Source organism: Bos taurus, chromosome 25 (assembly GCF_002263795.3).
Source record: "Bos taurus isolate L1 Dominette 01449 registration number 42190680 breed Hereford chromosome 25, ARS-UCD2.0, whole genome shotgun sequence".
Lineage (NCBI taxonomy): Eukaryota > Metazoa > Chordata > Mammalia > Artiodactyla > Bovidae > Bos > Bos taurus.
In genome coordinates this window covers 38488201-38509539 of record NC_037352.1, presented here as the reverse complement: position 1 = coordinate 38509539, position 21339 = coordinate 38488201, and the positions used below count along the sequence as shown (strand labels likewise).

General features: G+C 42.8%; 1 protein-coding gene and 1 long non-coding RNA gene across 10 annotated transcripts in view; one reads left to right on the top strand and one right to left on the bottom strand.

Annotated features, from left to right (window-relative positions):
* The window catches only part of ZNF12 (zinc finger protein 12), a 35827-nt gene that overhangs the window by 6826 nt on the left and 7662 nt on the right, over positions 1-21339 (top strand). For 2 of the 9 annotated variants that reach the window (XM_059881249.1, XM_059881255.1), the window contains 2 exons: positions 1051-5612; positions 17571-19864. In XM_059881249.1, the coding sequence (XP_059737232.1) occupies positions 1051-2903 (1853 nt within the window). In that variant the 3' untranslated portion in view covers positions 2904-5612; positions 17571-19864. Of the gene's footprint in view, positions 1-1050; positions 5613-17567; positions 19914-21339 lie in introns of those variants that run through there. The other 7 variants (NM_001110071.3, NM_001372135.1, XM_059881254.1 and 4 more) reach the window with 6 other exon arrangements.
* On the bottom strand, positions 6656-17569 carry LOC100140207 (uncharacterized). The gene is made up of 3 exons (XR_003032636.2): positions 16738-17569; positions 16372-16461; positions 6656-6744 (listed from the first exon to the last, which is right to left on the bottom strand). It is a non-coding gene; the product is annotated as an uncharacterized lncRNA (long non-coding RNA).

The following is a 21339-nucleotide window of genomic DNA, read 5'->3' as shown; positions in this document are numbered from 1 at the left end:
TCCAGATTACACATTCTTTAAGTCTGAACTCAAATATTCAACCCCTCCTTAGAGTTTTCACTTTCAGCTCTAATACCAGTTTCTTCCTTCCCTCGACTTCAACTCCATCTCAAGGTGATGCTTTAGGAAAAAAATCTAGGTCTGATCAAGAAATCTGTTGACCGTGTTTTTTGCTTGGGCTTCTCCACCCACCCTCCTCAAGTTTTGATAGATTCTGAGGAAACCTATCTTTTCTCAGGTTTTTGCCTCAGGAAAGATAGATTTTGAGTAGATCAAAGGCTGGAAGTCAGGCAAATTTAGTAAAACAACAGGAGCAGAGACTTGCAATTGAATATAAACTGGGGCATAGTTGGTACCAAACCATCTCAGTGTAGGTGGTAGCACCGTAGACTGTGCTCTTTATCTCCATGCGATATGAAACGACTTGGTGTGAAGTGGAGACCTGCCTCTCGCACAGTCCTCCTGGCCCTTGTGCAACAGCTAAACTCATTGTTCCCCCATCAGTTGACCTGTTTGCTGTGAGCCCTTTCATATCTAAGAATCAGGCATTTATCCAGCATCCTCTGTCTTCAGATCATTGCTCCACGTTTTATTTTACCTTCTGTACTCAGCTTTGAACAAAATTTTGAAATATTAATGTGTGCATGTACTCAGTCATGTCTGACTCTTTGCAACCCCATGGACTGTAGCCTGCCAGGCTCCTCTGTCCATGGCATTTCCCAGGTAAGTGTACTGGAGTGGGTTGCCATTTCCTCCTCCAGGGCATCTTCCTGACCCAGGGATCAGACCTGTATCTCCTGCACTGCAGGTGGATTCTTTACCGCTTGTTTTTATCAGCTTTCTTCACCACTGGAGATCATGGAGCTTGTGTGTGTGCATGTGCAAGTTCATTCCAAACCAAAATAATAAGGGGGAGAAATACACTTGGAATGGTTTTCACCTGTCCAAGAAGCTAGCACCTGTGCCACAATGAAATGCTTGTGTACAAGTCACATGTCATTTCTTACCTAGGAAGTTGCATAAAAATTGGTTAATCTTGCCTCTTTTTAGAAGAAGTCTGGAAAGTTCATGATCTGATGGAGGGAAGCCAGGAAAATGAAGACAAACATTCAAGGCAAACTGAATCCATTAACAACAAAACCCTGCCTGAAGGGAGAGGTAATGGTCTTGGTAAGACTTGTAATGTGGAAACAAGCCCTGTTTCTTCAAGAAAAATATCCTATCAGTGTGATTCATGTGAAAAGAGTTTAAAGTCTATTTCAGAATATATTAGTAGTGATGGCAGCTATGCAAGAATGAAACCTGATGAATGTAGTGCTTGTGGGAGATCACTTCTCCATGTGAAGCTTGAAAAAATTCATCTCGGAGATAAACCTTATGAATTTAACCAAAACAGGGAGGCTTATGCTCTAAATGAAGAAAGTATTTATCAGAACATTCACATTTTGGAGAAACCCTTTGAATATATCGAATGCCAGAAAGCCTTTCAGAAGGATACAGTGTTTGTTAACCATATAGAGGAGAAACCCTACAAGTGGAACGAATCTGAAATAGCCTTTCTCCAAATGTCAAACCTCAGTGTGCACCCAACAACTCATTTGGAAATGAAACCCTATGAGTGCAACGCATGTGGGAAATCCTTCTGTAAAAAGTCCAAGTTTATTATCCACCAGAGGACTCACACAGGAGAGAAACCTTACGAATGTAATCAGTGTGGGAAATCCTTCTGCCAGAAGGGCACCCTCACTGTCCATCAGCGAACACACACAGGGGAGAAGCCCTATGAATGTACTGAATGCGGGAAAACCTTCTACCAGAAGTTACACCTCATTCAACACCAGAGAACTCACTCAGGAGAGAAGCCCTATGAATGTAGCTACTGTGGAAAAGCCTTTTGCCAGAAGACACACCTCACACAGCACCAGAGAACACATTCAGGAGAGAGACCCTACGTTTGTCATGACTGTGGAAAAACCTTCTCCCAGAAGTCAGCCCTTAATGACCACCAGAAAATTCACACAGGCGTGAAACTCTACAAGTGCAACGAGTGTGGGAAGTGCTTCTGCCGCAAGTCTACCCTCACCACACACCAGAGGACACACACGGGAGAGAAGCCCTATGAGTGCAACGAGTGTGGGAAGTTCTTCTCTCGGCTGTCATATCTCACTGTGCATTACAGAACTCATTCAGGAGAGAAGCCCTATGAATGTAATGAGTGTGGGAAAACCTTCTACCTTAACTCAGCCCTCATGAGACACCAGAGAGTCCACACAGGAGAGAAGCCCTATGAATGCAATGAGTGTGGAAAGTTATTCTCCCAGTTGTCGTACCTCACCATACATCACAGAACTCACTCAGGAGTGAAGCCCTACGAATGTAACGAATGTGGGAAGACCTTCTACCAGAATTCCGCCCTTTGTAGACACCGGAGGATACATAAAGGAGAGAAGCCCTATGAATGTTACATATGTGGGAAGTTCTTCTCGCAAATGTCATACCTCACAATACATCACAGAATTCATTCAGGAGAGAAGCCCTACGAATGTAACGAATGTGGGAAAACCTTCTGCCAGAATTCAGCCCTCAACAGACACCAGAGGACACACACAGGAGAGAAAGCCTATGAGTGTTACGAGTGTGGCAAATTCTTCTCTCAGATGTCGTATCTCACTATACATCATCGAATTCATTCAGGAGAGAAACCTTTTGAATGTAACGAATGTGGAAAAGCCTTCTCTCGGATGTCATACCTCACTGTACATTACAGAACTCACTCAGGAGAGAAGCCATATGAATGTACCGAATGTGGGAAAAAATTCTACCACAAATCAGCCTTCAACAGCCATCAGAGAATTCACAGGAGAGGGAACATGAATGTACTTGATGTGGGAAGGCTTCTCTGAAGTCAGATCTCTTATAACGTCGCAGAACCCTCTCCATACAATGAATAAGGAACTCCTACCATCCTGAGTTGGAGAGTTCATACAGGTGGGTGTGAACAAACCTGTATTTGTCAGACTTGGAACCTGAAAGTTTGCAGGTTGGAAACCTCAGCTGTAACTAGGCCACATGACATGCTGACAGGAGTAAAAATCTATCAGTATTTAAATTGAACATAGTTTCACTATGAATTCAAACTTTTACATATCAGGGAATTCAGACCAAGGGGATATCTTTCAAGGAACGTGGAAAACATTCTGTTGGAAATTATGAAACTAAAATTTATGTTTCTGATAAAATGTCAAGCTTTTGTAAAAAAAAAAAAAAAAGAAACCACAGAGGATGGCTGTTTTGAATAAACATGCTCCTTATGTACATAGAAGCTGTAAAATCGCTGGGTAGCTAATTAAGATGGCAGCATGGCAACATTAAGCTCACACTGAGTGGATCTTGAGGGTGTTTGGGTGTTTCTGTTTGCTTTTTAGGATGCTGCATTACAGGAGTTGTATGTTCGGCTTGAATCATGTTTGAAAAGGCATTGTATCCTTATTAGAGTAATTTCTAAGGTATTTTAAGTAGCACCACTATGCTAGCATCTAAATATGTATAGATAATGAACTAATATTTGAAAGATATGAAGTATACTTCTCTTTGTGCTCTTCCCTAGCATTTATAAATGGATTTTATTGTTGTTAATGAATTAAGTCTTCCATAAGGAAACCAATGTTTTTAATAGTGTTTTAACTGTATCTGAATCAGCAAGAGATAAAAATCTGTGCATAAAGTAGAAAATTGCATAGATTATTTAAAATGGTTAATGCCACAAGTCTCTGTAGTAAGGGACAGCTGTAGGACTCATTGCAATCAGTACGGTTTAAAAAATGTACTTAAAATAGTCTCATTTTAATCTGTTTTTTTCACTTACTGTTTTTTATTTAGATGCCTTTGTAAGTGTGTAGAGCACATGTACTATGTAACCCAGAAATTAACTGTATTTTTATTTGATACGATGGTGTTTTTAAGCACCATGGTTTGTTCCTTCCTGAATGGATTGAGAGAGCAGGTTCGTATGGGTTGTAGCTAGTGTTGCTGAGTGACCAACCTAGTCACTCATTCCTTGTTTTTGGCTGCCCAAGTCTGGGTATCCATTCCTCTTGATGGAACAGGGGATAAATCCTGATTAGTTTCAACCAATAACGATAATCCCTTTCTCATAGCCAGTAATTGGTTTAGATTATTCGGAGGACCCCATGCTAGACAGGTAAAGAAAATATCTTGAGCAGGTTATTTCTGGAAAAGGTTTCTTCAGAGCTTCAAGGAATCATGCCAGGTGAAGTGGGATCCTGTTCAACGTTTCCTTATCTGGCTGTGTCTTTCAACGATGGTTATAATTTGTGCATGGCAGAGCAGAAAGACTGGAAGAACCTGGAACCTGGATGATGCTCTTGAGCTACTGAACCAGCCAGCCGTGTAGCCACTCTATCTCTGGACTGTTTCTTTTGTGAAAAACTGAATTGTAGATTGATTTAGGTTGCTTCTAGTGATAACTAAAGATATAGAGCAATTGAGAAGTGGGCTTTAGGCAAATCACTTTTTTTGAGGTGTTGATACAGAGATGATCTTATTTTCTGTAAATTTTGGTGTAAATATTACTCAAATATTTGAGTATTAGAAAACTTGAAACAATTCAATGTGTATGTTTTCCTCTATTTTTACATTACTGACCTAAGAACTTTTGGAGCCTGATATGATGTTAGGTATATCTTTCTTTCCATAATGCATGACATAAATTTTGTTTAGGTTAATTTGTTATTCATGGGTCATTGCTACCGTGTTGTTGATGATATATGGCGTAAGGTAAGGACTCACTTCTGTTTCTTTTCCAGTGATTAGCCTGATAGCCTGTATCATTTGAGTCATCCACCCCTTTCTGCAGAGATGAGATGCTGTTTCTCACGTGTTTCTGTCACTCATGGCTCCTGTTTTTCTTGCTCATCACTTTTCCATCAGATTTGTCTAGATGATCTTGAGTCTGCTGTATAACAGGTACTAAGATTCTGGTACAGTGTATAGTTTTATGTAGGAACTATATATTCATAGTATACTTGTTGAAGGTTTCCCACACTAATGGGAAGTAGCTTAAGTATTCGGTATGCATTTTAAGTAAAATATTTGGAAAGGTTATAAATGATTTACCATGTTCTTTTTCTGTTACGAAGTGCCTGATACCAAAGGGCCCTATACATGTGTATGTGGCCCTCAACTGCCTCTTCAGTAATACGGTTGTAGAATTTCTCTATTGTTTCAGAGACACCAGTGTTTTCATACTATTACATCTCTGAAATAGTGTAACACAGTCTAATTTAACTGGTGTTTTTTCTTCCTTAGAGGTACTTAAAGTAATGGTTTGTCTTATATTTGATGGATGAAATGCAATATTTGAAAAGTTTTTAACTATTCCTGGCAAGACCTGCATTCACAAAAGAAGGCACCATGGGAGATGGCCCACTCACCCATCCAGCAGCAAGGAGTGAATGTGGAATTGTGGCAGAGCACAAATGCTTGCTCTTTATATGCACAGTGACTTCATCCTGTGGAGCGTGAGCAGATTAGGAACTCCCAGTGGATTTCCAGGGGCTAAGCCAGGGGTTGACCCCTCCCAGCACCTACAGGTGAGAGATTCTCCAAGGTTCTCACCCACCCACCCCCACCCCCCGTCATCCTAGTGTTAGTGAAATGGTGGTTCATTGGTTGGCCTCTCAAACAGGTCAAAATGAAGACCATTGTTAACACCAGGGCAATATTCCGAGGCCATGGAGTGACCCTCTCTTCTTTATTCCACTGCAGTGACTGGTAATGTTTCTATCCTGGTGACTGGTAATGTTTGTATCCTGCAGAAGTGTGTAAAATGATACTGACCTGGACATACCTTTTAAATTTAATGCTGTATCGTGCAGTAGTCCCTGTGTTTATAAACCCCTGAGAAGTTCTATACACAAGAGAATGTGTATACAGGGAGTTTCACCACAGCAAGATTTTGAGGTATCCTAGGTGACCATCACTAGAAGAGGTGGGTAAAAGGTGGATCATGCATTGGGGTGGTGTCTAGCAGTCAGAGTGTGTGTTGTACTTGCATGTAGCACATCCAATTAGCAGTTTTAGATATGAATGGAAAAAATGGATGGAATGAGATGTCATACAAGTAAACAATGCTTATATCAGTTAAAGTTACACACAAACCCTTACAGAAGTTACAATGGTGAGTGCTAAAGGTCCTACCTTTATCAGTGAGTGCCTGTGAGGGAAGGGATGGAACTGGGGTTTGGCATGAAGAAAGAATGGGGTCTACACAGAAACCAACACTGATATGTTTTGAGCTGAGTAGTACAGTTAACATTGTGCCCAGGACTTCTCCAGAAATACTGAAGACATACACACAGGAAAATTAAAGACCCACACTTAAAATCCTCAATAATGTTTTATTCTGTTCAGTTTTAGCCAGAATTTTATGGCTCAGTTGCCTAAATGATACCTGTGCCTTTTCTGGCAGAGCTGCTCAGCCAACATCCCCCCACACCTCAGGTCAGCAGCCAGTGGGTGACAACTGGTGCTCCAGGTACAGGCTTCTGGGGCAGGCAAGAATCAGACTTCATTCCCATAGGACTGGGCTGTGCATCTCACCTATTGGCCACTGTCTGTAAGAAGGGAGCAGGGCTTACCTTTGTTGTCTCCTGGGCTCAGAGCAGTCTTCCCAGAGGGCTGGTGCCAAAGGCATTTAAAGGCACAAGTACTGGGTGCAGCAACCTGGGGCAGGATAACAGTCAAGGTGAGCAGCAGACATACTGAGAAGCCGGGGAAGGAAGAGGTTGGGAAGCTGACGTGTGTGGGGATAAGAGCTTTTAAAAGCTTCCATGTGCACACTGTATGTGTGCAGGGTGGGACATGACTCAGAAAAGATGTGGAAAGTCCCTATGCACTCACCTAGCAACTCTGTAAGCTGGAAGTGAAGACTAAGGCAGAGTGGAACCAGCCTGGTCAAGCACTAAAGACATACCCAACACAGAGCCAGCCTGCAAAACTAGGGGAGTGCCGTCACATTGCCTCATGTTTGACTCACATTTGACCTCTGACACATTCCCATTGATTAGTGCTTCCTTCGTTTTTGACCAAGGAGGCCCAGGCTCACCTTGTACACACTGGGTGTGACCTAGACTCAGCTCTTTCTCCAAGGAGTCCTGGTTCTTCGTAGGGGCCAATGTTGGGAACTGACTTTGCTCACCACTCTGGGAGGTGTTACTCAGTGGACAAAGCTATGAAATAAGTAATTTTTTAAATGAATAATATTTTTTGATTCATATTTATCATCATAGGGAGGTCACATGAATTCTTTGATTTCTATGGTTGTCTTATCTCTTAAACTGGAAGTTTTGATTCCTAGTAACTTTTATAATTTCTTTTAGCTTTCTCCTACAATGTACACAAAATAGATTCAAATAAACAGCAATATTATCAGGAAGAAAACTGATGAGTGATTTTATAATTTTTGGCTGTCATTTTTGTTCTCAAACATGTTCCATTAAGGATGTATAATCATAACATAGAGTGCAGAGTTTCTTCAAAGAATCACTTCTTTTGTGTGGTCAAGTTGCCAATTTGATACTAAGTTGATTTCAATTTTAGAATCTTTTTACTTTTGAATATGTAAACCACTCATTTGTTCAAAGTTTAAAAATTCATAAAAAGGTAAAATCAAAGAAACCTTGCTTCCACCCCATCTCCACAAATAACATTCTTGGAGACCCTCTCTCCTAATGAGCTCTCTGATGTACATGAGCTCAAGTTTTCTCCCATGAAATCTCAAAGGTATGACACATACGACTCTACACAGGAATATTTTTCACATCTGCTGCCATTCAGGATACTTCTTGTGTGTGAATCACTTCATATTTAGAGTTGACTTCTTGTAGAAGGATTTCCCATATTATTATATTCATAAGGCTTCTCCCCTGTGGTGTTTCCTGGTGTACTGTGAGGGTTGACTTCATACAGAAGGACTTCTTGCATCTCTTATATTCACAGGGCTTCTCCCCTGTGTGGATTCTCTGATGATTAATGAGGTTTGACTTCACATAAAACCTTTTCCCACATTTCATTACATTTGAAGGGGTTCTTGCCTGTGTGAGTTATCTGATGCACAGTGAGGTATGATTTCAGAAAGGTTTCTCACATTCACTACATTTATAAGCCTTCTCTTCTGTGTGAGTCCTCTGATGCATGGTTAGGGCTGACTTAAAACAGAAAGATTTTACACATTTACTACACCCATGGAGTTTCTCTCCAGTGTGTGTGCTCTGATGTTCAATGAGATGTGATTTCTGGATGAAATTATTCCCACATTCTTCACATTGATAAGGTTTCTCCCTGTGTGTATTCACTGATGTGAAGTGTGGTGTGACTTCTGAAAGAAAGTTTTACTACATTCTTTACATTTTTAAGGTTTCTGCCATGTGTATTCTCTGGTGCTGAGGGTTGACTTCTCACATTCATTACATTTGAAGTATTTCTCTTCTGAGTGTGTCCTCTGATAAACCAGTTAGGCTTGACTTCATAGAGAAGGCTTTCCCACATACTTTACACACATGGCATTTCTTTCCTGTGTGATTTCTCTGATGACTATTAAGAAGCAACTTCACATAGAATGACTTCTCGCATTCACTGCATTTAAAGGATTTCTCTACACTGTGAGTCTACTGGTGTATAATGAGGGCTGATTTCATATAGAAGGCTTTCCCACATTCATTATATTTGTGTGGTTTCTCCCGTGTGTTTTCTGATGTTTTGTGAGGTCTGACTTTTTGTAGAAGGAGTTCTCACATTCACTGCACCCATGGGGTCTCTCCCTGGTATGAGTTCTTTGATGGACAGAGAGTCAAATTCATAGAGAAGGATTTGCCACACTCATTACATTCATATGGTTTCAACCCTGAGTGAATTTTATGATGTTTAGTGAAATTAGACTTCACACAGAAGGTTTTCCCACACTCATTAGTCATAGGGTTACTTTGCTGTATGAGAGACTTGATGAATAATTTAGGGCTGACTTAGAGCAGAAGGATGTCCCATATTTAGTACTCTTATAGGGTTTCTTCTCTGTATTTTTACCCTGGTGGAGGTGCAATGCTGATTTACACAGAATAGAAGGATTTTCCACATTCATCACATTTGCAGGGCTTCTCCCCTGTGTGTGTTCTCTGGTGATCAGCAAATTGTGACCTGAGTAAGTTTTCCCATGTCATTGCATTTGAAAGGTTTCTCCCCTGTATGCATCTTCTGATGTTTAGTTAGATTTGATTTCACACAGAAAGATTTCCCACAGTCCTTACACTCCTGTTTTCCTCCCCTGTGGGAATTCTCTGGTGATGGTTGAAGTTTGATTTTGTGTAAGATTTCCCATAATCCTTACACTGGTAGGGCTTCTCTTACGTGTGAGTACTCTGGCTCAGCTTTAGGGCTGAGATCTGAGGGAAGGATTTCTTGCACTCATCACACACATGAAGCTTCTTTTGATGGTCGGTAATGGCTGAAGCTTCTTTTGCTGGTTGGTAATGGCTGACTTCCCAGGGGCTTTGTCACATTCACAGGTTTTCTTTCCTGCATCAGTTCTTTGCTGGATGGTGTCTTGTGCTTTCTGGAAGGTTTTCCCACATTTATTATTGTCACATGGCTCCTCTTGTGTGTTTTCTGATGTTCAGTGAGGTGGGACTCCTGGTAAAAAGATTTCTTGATGTGACTACATTCAAATATTTTTTCTCGTGAGTTTTATGAGGTTAAGTAAGATGGGACTTCTTGCTGAAATTATTCTCATTTCCATGAGATTTGTGGGTTTTCTCTACATTAATTTCCTGATGTTGAAAGAGGGTTGATGTGTCATACTCATTAACTTCAGAGTGATTCTCCTTTGTGCATTTCCTGCTGGATTTGGAGAGCTGACTTGTCACTGGTATCTTGCCCCTCCCTGTTCCTCATAATCCTGGGTACTCTCTTCTGTTTGAGTCTTCTGTGGTGGGATGGTGGCTGCCTCACTGGAGGTGGCTACTCTGCACTCATGACCTTCCACAGGTGGTCCCAAGGCCAAATCTTCTGTTGCCCACAAGGGTCCTCATTATGACTCAAGGGTCTCCCATCTTGGTTATGGTTGTTGGATGCTTCCCAGGATGAGTATCCTCTTGATTATTACCAAGAAGCAACTTCCCACGTATGTTAATTTCATCAGAGTTCTTATCTGAAACATTTTTATCATGCCAGGCTTCCCTGTCCATCACCAACTCCTGGAGCTTACTCAAACTCATGTCCATAGAGCCAGTGATGCCATCCAACCATCTCATGCTCTTCGTTCCCTTCTCCTCCTGCCCTCAATCTTTCCCAGCATCAGGGTCTTTTCCAGTGAGTCAGCTCTTTGCATCAGGTGACCAAAGTATTGAAGCTTCAGCCTCAGCATCAGTCCTTCCAGTGAATATTCAGGACTGATCTTTAGGAGTGACTGGTTGGATCCCCTTGCAGTCCAAGGGGCTCTCAAGAGTATTCTCCAACACCACAGTTCAAAAGCATCAATTGTTTGGCATTCAGCTTATTTTATAATCCAACTCTCCTATCCATATATGACTACTAAAAAAACCATAGCTTTGACTAGATGGACCTTTGTCAGCAAAGAAATATCTCTGCTTTAATTTAATATGCTGTCTAGATTGGTCATAGCTTTTCTTCCAAGGAGCAAGTGTCTTTTAAGTTCGTGGCTGCAGTCACCATCTGCAGTGATTTCCAAGCCCCCCAAATTAAAGTCTCACACTATTTCCATTGTTTCCCCATCTATTTGCCACGAAGTGATGGGACTGGATGCCATGATCTTAGTTTTCCAAATGTTGAGTTTTAAGCCAACTTTTTCACTCTCCTCTTTCACTTTCATCAAGAGGCTCTTTAGTTCTTCTTTGCTGTGGTGTCATCTGCATATCTGAAGTTATTGATATTTCTCCTAGCAATCTTGATTCCAGCTTGTGCTTCATCCAGCCCAGCATTTCACACGATGTGCTCTGCATGGAAGTTAAATAAGCAGGGTGACAATATACAACCTTGACGTACTCCTTTCCCGATTTCAAACCAGTCTGTTGTTCCTTGTCCAATTCTAACTGTTGCTTCTTGACCTGCATACAGATTTCTGAGGAGGCAGGTCAGGAGCTCTAGTATTCCCATCTCTTTAAGAATTTTCCACAGTTTGTTGTGATCCACACAGTCAAAGGCTTTGTTGTAGTCAATAAAGCAGATGTTTTTCTGGAACTTGCTTGCTCTTTCGATAATCCAGCGAATGTTGGCAATTTGATCTCTGGTTCCTCTGCCTTTTGTAAATCCAGCTTGAACATCTGGAAGTTCACAGTTGACATATTGTTGACGCCTGGCTTGGAGCATTTTGAGCATTACTTTGCTAGCGTGTGAGATGAGTGCAGTTGTGCGATCATTTGAACATTCTTTGGCACTGCCTTTCTTTGGGATTGGAATGAAAACTGACCTTTTCCAGTCCTGTGGCCACTATTGAGCTTTCCAAATTTGCTGGCATACTGAGTGTAGCACTTTCACAGCATCATATTTTAGGATTTGAGATAGCCCAAATGGAATTCCATCCCCTCCACTAGCTTTTTCATAGTGATGCTTCCTAAGGCCCACTTTGCATTCCAGGATGTCTGACTCTAGGTGAATGATCACACCACTGTGGTTATCTGGGTCATGAAGATCTTTTTTGTATAGTTCTTCTGTATATTCTTGCCACCTCTTAACATCTTCTGTTTCTTTTAGGTCCATACCATTTGTCTTTTATTGTGCCCATCTTTGCATGAAATGTTCCCTTGATATCTCTAATTTTCTTGAAGAGACCTCTAGTCTTTTCTATTTTTTCCTCTTATTTCTTTGCGTTGATCTCTGAGGAAGGCTTTCTTACCTCTCCTTGCTATTCTTTGGAGCTCTGCATTCAAAGAATAGCAAGATATAGCAAGGGTATGGGAGAAGGCAATGGCACCCCACGCCAGTACTGTTGCCCGGAAAATCCCATGGATGGAGGAGCCTGGTGGGCTGCAGTCCATGGGGTCACTAAGAGTCAGACACGACTGAGTGACTTCACTTTCACTTTCCACTTTCATGCACTGCAGAAGGAAATGGCAGCCCACTCCAGTATTCTTGCCTGGAGAATCCCATGGACGGAGAAGCCTGGTAGGCTGCAGTCCATGGGGTCGCACAGAGTCAGACACGACTGAAGTGACTTGGCAGCAGCAAGGGCATATCTTTCTTTTTCTTCTTTGCCTTTTGCTTCTCTTCTTTTCTCAGCTATTTGTAAGGCCTCCTCAGACAACCATTTTGCCTTTTTGCATTTCTTTTTCTTGGGGATGGTCTTGATCCCTGCCTCCTGTACAATGTCACGAACCTCCATCCATAGTTCATCAGGCACTCTATCAGATCTAATCCCTTGAATCTGTTTGTCACTTCCATTGTATAATCATAAGGGATTTGATTTAGGTCATACCTGAATGGTCTAGTGGTTTTCCCTACTTTCTGCAATTTAAGTCTGAATTTGGAAATAAGGAGTTCATGATCTGAGCCACAGTCAGCTCCCAGTCTTGTTTTTGCTGACTGTATAGAGCTTCATCTTTGGCTGCAAAGAATATAATCAGTCTGATCTGGTGATGTGTAGTCTTCTCTTGTGTTTTTGGAAGAGGGTGTTTGCTATGACCAATGCGTTCTCTTCACAAAACTCTGTTAGCCTTTGCCCTGCTTCATTCTGTATTCCAAAGACAAATTTGACTGTTATTCCAGGTATCTCTTGACTTCCTACTTTTGCATTCCAGTCCCCTATAATGAAAAGGACATCTTTTTTGGGTGTGAGTTCTAAAAGGTCTTGTAGGTCTTCATAGAACTGTTCAAATTCAGCTTCTTCAGCATTATTGGTTGGGGCATAGACTTGGATTCATGTGATATTGAATGGTTTGCCTTGGAAGCGAACAGAGATCATTCTGTCCACCCAGCAATGGTGGGATGAGATTTAGCACTTTCCTGTAGCTCAAATGGTAAAGAATCTGTCTGCAGTGCAGGAGATCAGGGTTCAATCCCTGGGTTGGGAAGATCCTCTGGAGAAGGTTATAGCAATCCACTCCGGAATTCTTGCCTGGAGAATCTCATGGACAGAGGAGCCTGGCAGACTAGTCAGTGGGGTTGCAAAGAGCCAGACATGACTGAGTGGCCTTTGTCTATAAGGTCATAAATAAGAAAAGTTAGGTGTACTTGAAAAAGCTAACACATTTCTTATGTAAATATAATTTATTACATCAGTGATTCTAATTTTTTAGTCCCAAGCTCCTATGATGAAATCCTGAGCATATACTTTCTCTTTTGATCAGAAAAAGGAAAAATAGAAAATATCTGCTACGTTGGAAAATGAAGCATAAAACTATAATGAACACACATAGATTTGCTGTTTTACAAAGAAGACCATCAGAACTTAAAAGAAGAAACTATAGCTGAAGGAAACACACAGATAACTGGTTGATTACGCCAACAAAAACCATGAATAGGAAGTAGAACAAGGAATATGAGTATACATGGATGTCAGAAGACATAGCAGGGGAAATCTTAGGTACGGGATAAAACATTTATGTATTCAGATAGAGCCCACTACCTATAAGCCAATGGGAAAATACGACATAGTACTTGTTCAACATATCCTTACAAAAACACATGATAAAATATTTTTTAAAATATTCACTCCCAATCACAAGTCACAGTCTGACAGGTTTTTACACTCAGTAGTCTGCTTTTCAGCTTTGCTTCCACAAAAATTTAGAAGTCCTCCAGGAAATGTATCTCCCTTTCCCTCTCCCTCTGCTTCTCTCTCTCCCCCTCCTTTCCTCACATACTTTGAAAAAATGATGCCTCTTAAACTCCATTTTCTCCAACACTAAAGTAGTTACTGCCTATATTTTTTTATTAACACACTATGGAAAGAACTAACTTTATCCAATAATACTTGATAACACTGAATTTCAATATATATCACATCATTTTGTTCTTCTCTCCCAACTACATCCTATGCTTCTAGCAGGGTTTATTGTATCTCTACTTGCCTTTGAGTCCTTCTGAGTAGATGTGTAGTATCTCAAATAGTATCAGAATTATCTGGAAATTTTTATTTCATACTGCAGTTTAGTTGACTTACAATGTGGCGTCAGTTTCAGGCAGATAACAAAGTGATTCAGCTATACATAAACACATATCTATTCTTTTTCAGAGTCTGTCTCCATATAGGTTGTTACAGAGTATTGAGCAGAGTTCCCTGTACTATATAGTAGGTCCTTGTTGGTTATCTATTTTACATACAGTAAATGTGTGTATATTAATCCCAGCCTCCTAAATTATCCCTCCCCCATTCCAGAATTACCTGGAAATTTTTATTCAAAACATGGAGGATAAACTGTCATAGCCCGGTGTCAATCTATATGCCTTATGAATCAGAATCTGCAAGTAAGTGGCATAGGCCTGTGTACTTAGGAAATGCTTTCTGAATAGACAGTCAAACCTATGAGTATTAAGAGATGAGCATATCTGTTATGTATTACCCATCAAATGAAGGAAAAGTTAAAAAAAAAGAGGCCCCACATGCTCTCCGGTGTCACAGTGCATGGTGAGGTCTGAGTCCTTGTCGCTCAGCCACTAACTAAAATGCAAATTCTAAGAGGGGAGAGAGTACAAAGCACTTCAGAACAGGTGTGAACTTGAGCTCAAACATCAACTAGTATAAAACACACAAGCGTTAACTACACACCACGTACAGTCCTAAACCCTTTCTTCAGGGTCTGGAAAGGCAAACCTCAAAAACAGGTGTAGGTGTGGGTAAGACATATGTATGAACTTAACCGCAAGTGTTTGGACAACATCAGCAAAAAAGGATGAATATGGCTTGATGTATTTAAGAAGAGGAGTCTTAAGTAATAGAGGGCAGCCCTAGGTTTATATAAGGCCAGCAACAAGACAAAACAGATGCTTTAGATTTTAAAACATATACTTAGAATTAGGAATGAAATAAGGCCTCAGAGAATAAGGTTCTGGTTTTGAGTGAGGTCACTGGAAGGTAAGAATATAAGGTATAGAAGACAGTTTTCAAAAGAAAATTAAAAAGTAAGAGAAACTAGGGAGAGATCAGTACTACATGTGCTTTCTGTGGTCGTCAGATACAGGAGAAGAAAAGTGTTAGAGCCTAAGTAAGTGGAAACAAGGAATGTGAGATTTACATTTTGGAAGAAAAGATTTCAGGGTTAGTCTCTGCCATACTGACAATGAAAGAACTGTAACACTTCAGGTAAAATGCAGCATAGAGGGTGGATAAGGCTGAGATGGAGGAGGTGGAATTTTTCAGTCACTGGGTAAAGCAAAAAGCTTAACTGAGTAACAGATGGGTACTGAGGAAGCGTTAAAGGGAAGGGACGTAGGAAGCCTAGTTCTTAACAAACTTCCCAGAAGACAGAGTGATCGAATGATCAGAACTGTTTGCTAAAACATCTTAATTACAATGGCATAATTTTTGGCAAATTTGAGGATAGAAAATGCTATTTCACTGTGATACTTTTTCTCTCTCTGATTACCAACAGAGTTGTAGATATTCTTATCATTTGTGTTTTTGTTTCCCATTTGTGTCTCCTTTTCATGTATCTTGTTCACTTCTCTCTTGGGCTGTTGGACTTTTTCTTATGACTGGTAGGAATTCATTATTTGACAAACTTTTATTAAATGCTAAACACACTATATGAGACAGTGGAAACAGACATGAAAGAAAAAAGACCTTGTTCCCATGAAGCTTACATCCTAGTGAAAGTAAATAAAAACTAAGTAGAATAATGTAAAAAGACTTGTTTATATTTCTACTTGAGAAAAGTGTGTAAGCTCCAGAAGCTCAGGGAAAGTGCTGGTTTATCAGTGTATCTTCAGCTCCAAGAGCATGGGTGGCACAGGATAGGAATATTTGCAGAATGAACAAACGAATGCCTGGGCAGGGGCAGGACTGAGAAGAAAATAGTCCATGGAGGGAAATGAATACTAGAAAAGGAGAAACCAAGAACAAAGGTCTAAGAAGAGGCAGGCAGGTGGTCGATGCTGGGAACAAGAACGGTCACCTTCCTTAACAGGCAGGCAGGAAAGGAAAGCACTGGTGTTTTAAGAGGGATGGAAGTACAGTTTGGGTTATCTGAGGCAGGCTGGCTTGCCATTCAGTTACTTTCAAAGGTCTGAGGCCCCTGAAGAGTATTACTGACACAGAGACCAAAGGTCCCAGTTTCTGAACCAAGCTACCTGGTCTACATTTCCACTGGCTTCTTTTTTTCCACCTGATAATGGTTAACTCACCGGGACCACTCCAGCCTGGGAATTCTAATGGCCACAGCTCTTCTCCTTGCTCCAGCTTGATGATCACCTCTGGTTTGGCAGTGCAGTACCCTGTGAGTGAGACATGGGGTAAGACTTCTGACAAGCCTCTTGGACATCAGAGCCCCTGAAGGATGAGGAAGGTGCAGGTTCAGGAGTCACGTGAGAAAGGTGCCCATTTGAACCTTTCTTTTGGAAGGTGAGAACAGCAAGCTTTCTGTGCCCAAGCAAACATGTCTGACCCATAAGATGAACACACTAATATCATAAAGCTTAACCAAGGGCTCATAAGTTTTGGCAGCTAATGAAAGAAAAACAGTGAGGCATTACACAGAGAAGACATCTCACCCACAGAGACTAAGTGGCTGTAGCTCTCCAGCATCACATCCCAGTATAGCATCCTCTGATACCCGTCAGTTGTCAGCACTCATCCCGGGTGAAGTCCACAGTCATGTCCTTGAATGACATGGGTCCTTGGCCAGCACACTTCTATTCAAACCAAAGAGATCAGTACTGAGTGACATGAAAGATATGCAAAATAATTCTTAACATGTTTTAAATTTACCATAAATATTATACAGGCTGCCAATCTGCATGCTGCTTTGTGGTTATAGATTGAAGTGGTATTGTGATAGGAAAATCCAGATGGTGTATTAACTTATTAATTCCAACAAAAACTGAAGTTCCTACCATGCGTCTGAAATTGTCCCAGCTTGCCAAGACTGTTGAGTTAAATCAGTCCTTTTTGTTTGGCCTTCAAGGAGCTTAAAGGAGACAAATTATATCTACGAATACTCTTCCTGTAAGGTATTATTCAGTTCAGTTCAGTTCAGTCGCTCAGTCGTGTCCAACTCTTTGCGACCCCATGAATTGCAGCACTGTCCATCACCAACTCCCGGAGTTCGCTCAAACTCATGTGCATCAAGTCACCCCATGGTCTGTAGCCCACCAGGCTCCTCTGTCCTCCACTATCTCCCAGAATTTGCTCAAATTCATGTTCATTGAATCGGAGATGCTATCTAACCATCTCATCCTCTGCCACCCCCTTCTCCTTTTGCCTTCTTTTTTAGCATTGAAGTAATATATACATTCTCTTAATCCACACAATAATGATAAGCTTAACTTATCTTTCTTTCATTGAATGTTTAAATGTAACCAATCTACTGTCTTCTTCCCAGCAGAGAAGAAAGCACTGGGGTATCTTCTGCCTCCACAGGTGGGAGGTGTGGCCACTGAAGACAATGAGGAGCCAGTGAAGAAACGCATGCAATCTCTGTCGCAGCTGTAACATTTACATTAAACAGCAACAAGGAGCTTCCCTGGTGCTCACAGGTGGAGAGTCCACTTGCCAATGCAGAGGATACAGGTTTGATCCCTGATCTGGAAGGATCCCACATGCCATGAAGCAGCTGAGCTCATGCACCACAACTATTGAGTCTATGCTCTAGAGCCCAGAAGCTGCAACTATTGAGCCCACATGCCCTAGGGCCCATGCTCTGAAACAAGAGAAGCCACCGTAATGCACACCTCGACTAGAGTAGCTCCCACTTGCTGCAACTAAAGAAAGCCTGTGCAGCAGTGAAGATCCAACACAGCCAAAAAGTAAATGCATGAATAAAATATTAAAAAATGAAATTAAAAAAAAAAGAAATGATGACATCTTAAAGGTAGTAGAGTCTAGATGCCACCCAGGATGAGGTGAGGGGCAGGAAGGACAGGATGAACCCCATTCTGGTAGCTTTTTATCTGTTTCTACTTTTCCATCTTAATATATGAACAGACTAATAAAACGCCCGGAAATCCACTGGAAAACAAAATAGGGAACAGGGAAGAGAAACACTTCACCTGGCATTTGCTCATTTTCTGTTGTTCTTGGAAGACTGTCCAAACCTAGGAGGGCATTCCTGGAAGAGGAGGAAGAGGCAACAGGATGATGAGAGCTCCGTGATGCTCCACACGCCAGCTGGGTAACTGTGATCCTGGAGAAGGAGAGCAAGGCTAACTTACTGCTTTAACTACTTACAACCCTGCCCACTAACACAGAAACATCTAAAGCAGAATTATTAAGCAAATGATAGTGTCTCAAAATATGATGCCTTCATTAAAACTGATATTGCAGAGGAGAAAACCTAAAGGCTATTTTGTGTAACTGTTTTACTACCAAGATATTAACCCCTTGAGTCTGAGAATCCTCATAGTTTAAGGGATAGGGCCCTTAAATTTAGGTGTTTTGTTTAAAAACAAAACAAAACTGTTTCTTCTAACTTGCTGTTACTCAAAAGGATTTTTTTTTTTTTTAAGGAAACATGTTTCTGTGTGATCGTGTGGAAAGCACAAGCCAGGACTTCCATGTGCCTCTTACTGGTTCTTCACCGGTCAATTCCCCCTTCAAGTTTTTTTTCCCTTCTGTTAAATGAGACAAAAATACACAATCCTGGCAAACCCTCCAGAAACTACTGCTACTCTTGATTGAGAGTAGTAACAACAGAAAAGCAACAACTTTTCTAAGAACAGGAACAACAGAAAAGCAACTACAGATGCCGGACATGGTTACAAAGCTGACCAGCTTCTGGAAAGGAGTAGTGGAGAATGAAGGGAGGGGAGAATCACCCAGCACCCCCACCACACCGGCCACATTTCTCATGCCTTCCGTCCCTGTCCCCAGCTCCCTTCTCTCTTCCCCTGAGCGACACACTCCTTTTCTGGGTTTCTGCCGCTGCTCTCCTGGAGCTCGGATGGGGTTCGGATCCGAGCATGGAAGGCAGGGGGTTTTTCCCGGTGAGGTTCGCGGAGCCCCCTCCTGACCTCGGTAGAGATGCCTTATTCCAACAGAGCCTTGGAGACTGATTCACTTCAGCGGGAAGCTATCTCGGGGCCAGCCTCTCTGAGAACACACAGCTACCGGAGGCTCCGGCCGCGCCTTTACAACGGCAGGCCACCCGCGGCTGGAGTGCCCCCGGCCCCGGACAGCTGCGCCGGATAGCGCAGCGAGAGGCAATAGACCACAAATCTAAGAAAACGGGAAACCGCCTGGCGTGCTGCAGTTCGTGGGGCCCTAAAGAGTCGGATACGACTTAGCGACTGAACAAGGGAAACCCGGGATTCAAACCACCGCCGCCTCCAGTCTACGGCACACGGATCCGTATTTGGGCCTAAAGGACGCGCGCCGCGAAGGGGCCACGCCGGGCGTCAGAGCTCGTCTCACCTCGCTGGGATGCGGGGGCCGGCAGTGAGTCGCTCTGTCCTCTGCGCCGCGCTTGGGCAGCCTCGGCGGTTAGGAGAATGGAGACGCCGCAGCCGGCGCGGCATCTTCCCCGAACGCGGCCCTCAGGGGGTCTCCCGAGTCAGGGACGCATCCCAGGCGGCAGTGCCTGTGTCCCCGCCCCGCGCCCCTTCTCGCGGCCTCCGGCCGCCCACGCTCACCAGGCAGCCGACCTCAACGCGCGACCACACGGGGACAGGCAGGAGACCACAGGTACACCCCGCCCGCAACGGACGCGCGCTTGCGCGCAGAGCCCAACGCGGTGAGCAGGAGGCCCTCGGGAGGCTCAGCCCATTGTGGGCGGGGCCTGTGAGGGCCCGGCCCGGCCCGCGCCCCAACAACATCCCCCTCACTCACAAGGAGCCAGTCCCTCCTCACCTCACCCTCGCCTCTCCTCACCTCCTTCACCTGCCCCTCCCCCTCTAACCGCCTCCTGGATCGCCCCAGCCCCAACTCCTCTGCGTCACCCTTCAGCCCCACCTGGAGGTGAGGGGCCTCCTCGCAGCCACCAGCGAGGGAGAGATTTAACAACACAGGTGAAAAGTTAAATTAGCCCAGCCAAGCAATTTTTAAAAACATGAATGAAAAAGAAGGGAGGGGGCAAATTTTAAGACGCAGTACACGACAATCGAAGGTAAATACAAATGCACACGAAGGAAGGGGAAAGAGCATCTCACACATTCTTCCAGAGATGACCGTCCTGAACCGTTCAGTTCAGTTCAGTCCCTCAGTGTCTGACTCTTTGCGACCCCAGCACACCAGGCTCTCTGTCCATCACCAACTCCCAGAGTCCACCCAACCCATGTCCATTGTGTCAATGATGCCATCCAACCATCTCATCCTCTGTTGTCACCTTCTCCTGCCCTCAATCTTTCCCAACATCAGGGTCTTTTCCAGTGAGTCAGCTCTTCGCATCAGGTGGCCAAAGTATTGGAGTTTCAGCTTCAACATTAGTCCTTCCAATGAGCACCCAGGACTGATCTCCTTTAGGATGAAGTGGTTGGATCTCCTTGCAGTCCAAGGGACTCTCAAGAGTCTTCTTCAACATCACAGTTCAAAAGCATCAATTCTTCTGCACTACGATTTTTCCAGTAGTCATGTATGGATGTGAGAGTTGGACTGTGAAGAAAGCTGAGCGCCGAAGAATTGATGCTTTTGAACTGTGGTGTTGGAGAAGACTCTTGAGAGTCCCTTGGACTGCAAGGAGATCCAACCAGTCCATTCTGAAGGAGATCAGTCCTGGGTGTTCTTTGGAAGGACTGATGCTAAAGCTGAAACTCCAATACTTTGGCCACCTCATGCGAAGAGTTGACTTATTGGAAAAGACTGATGCTGGGAGGGATTGGGGGCAGGAGGAAAAGGGGATGACAGAGGATGAGATGGCTGGATGGCATCACCAACGTGATGGACGTGAGTTTGAGTAAACTCCAGGAGTTGATGATGGACAGGGAGGTCTGGCGTGCTGCAGCTCATGGAGTCGCAAAGAGTTGGACACGACCAAGTGACTGAACTGAACTGAAGCTTTCTTTATAGTCCAACTGTCATATCCATACATGACTACTGGAAAAAAACATAGCTTTGACTAGATGCACCTTTTTTGGTAAAATAATGTCTCTGCTTTTCAATATGCTGTCTAGGTTGGTCATAACTTTCCTTCCAAGGAGTAAGGGTCTTTTAATTTCATGGCT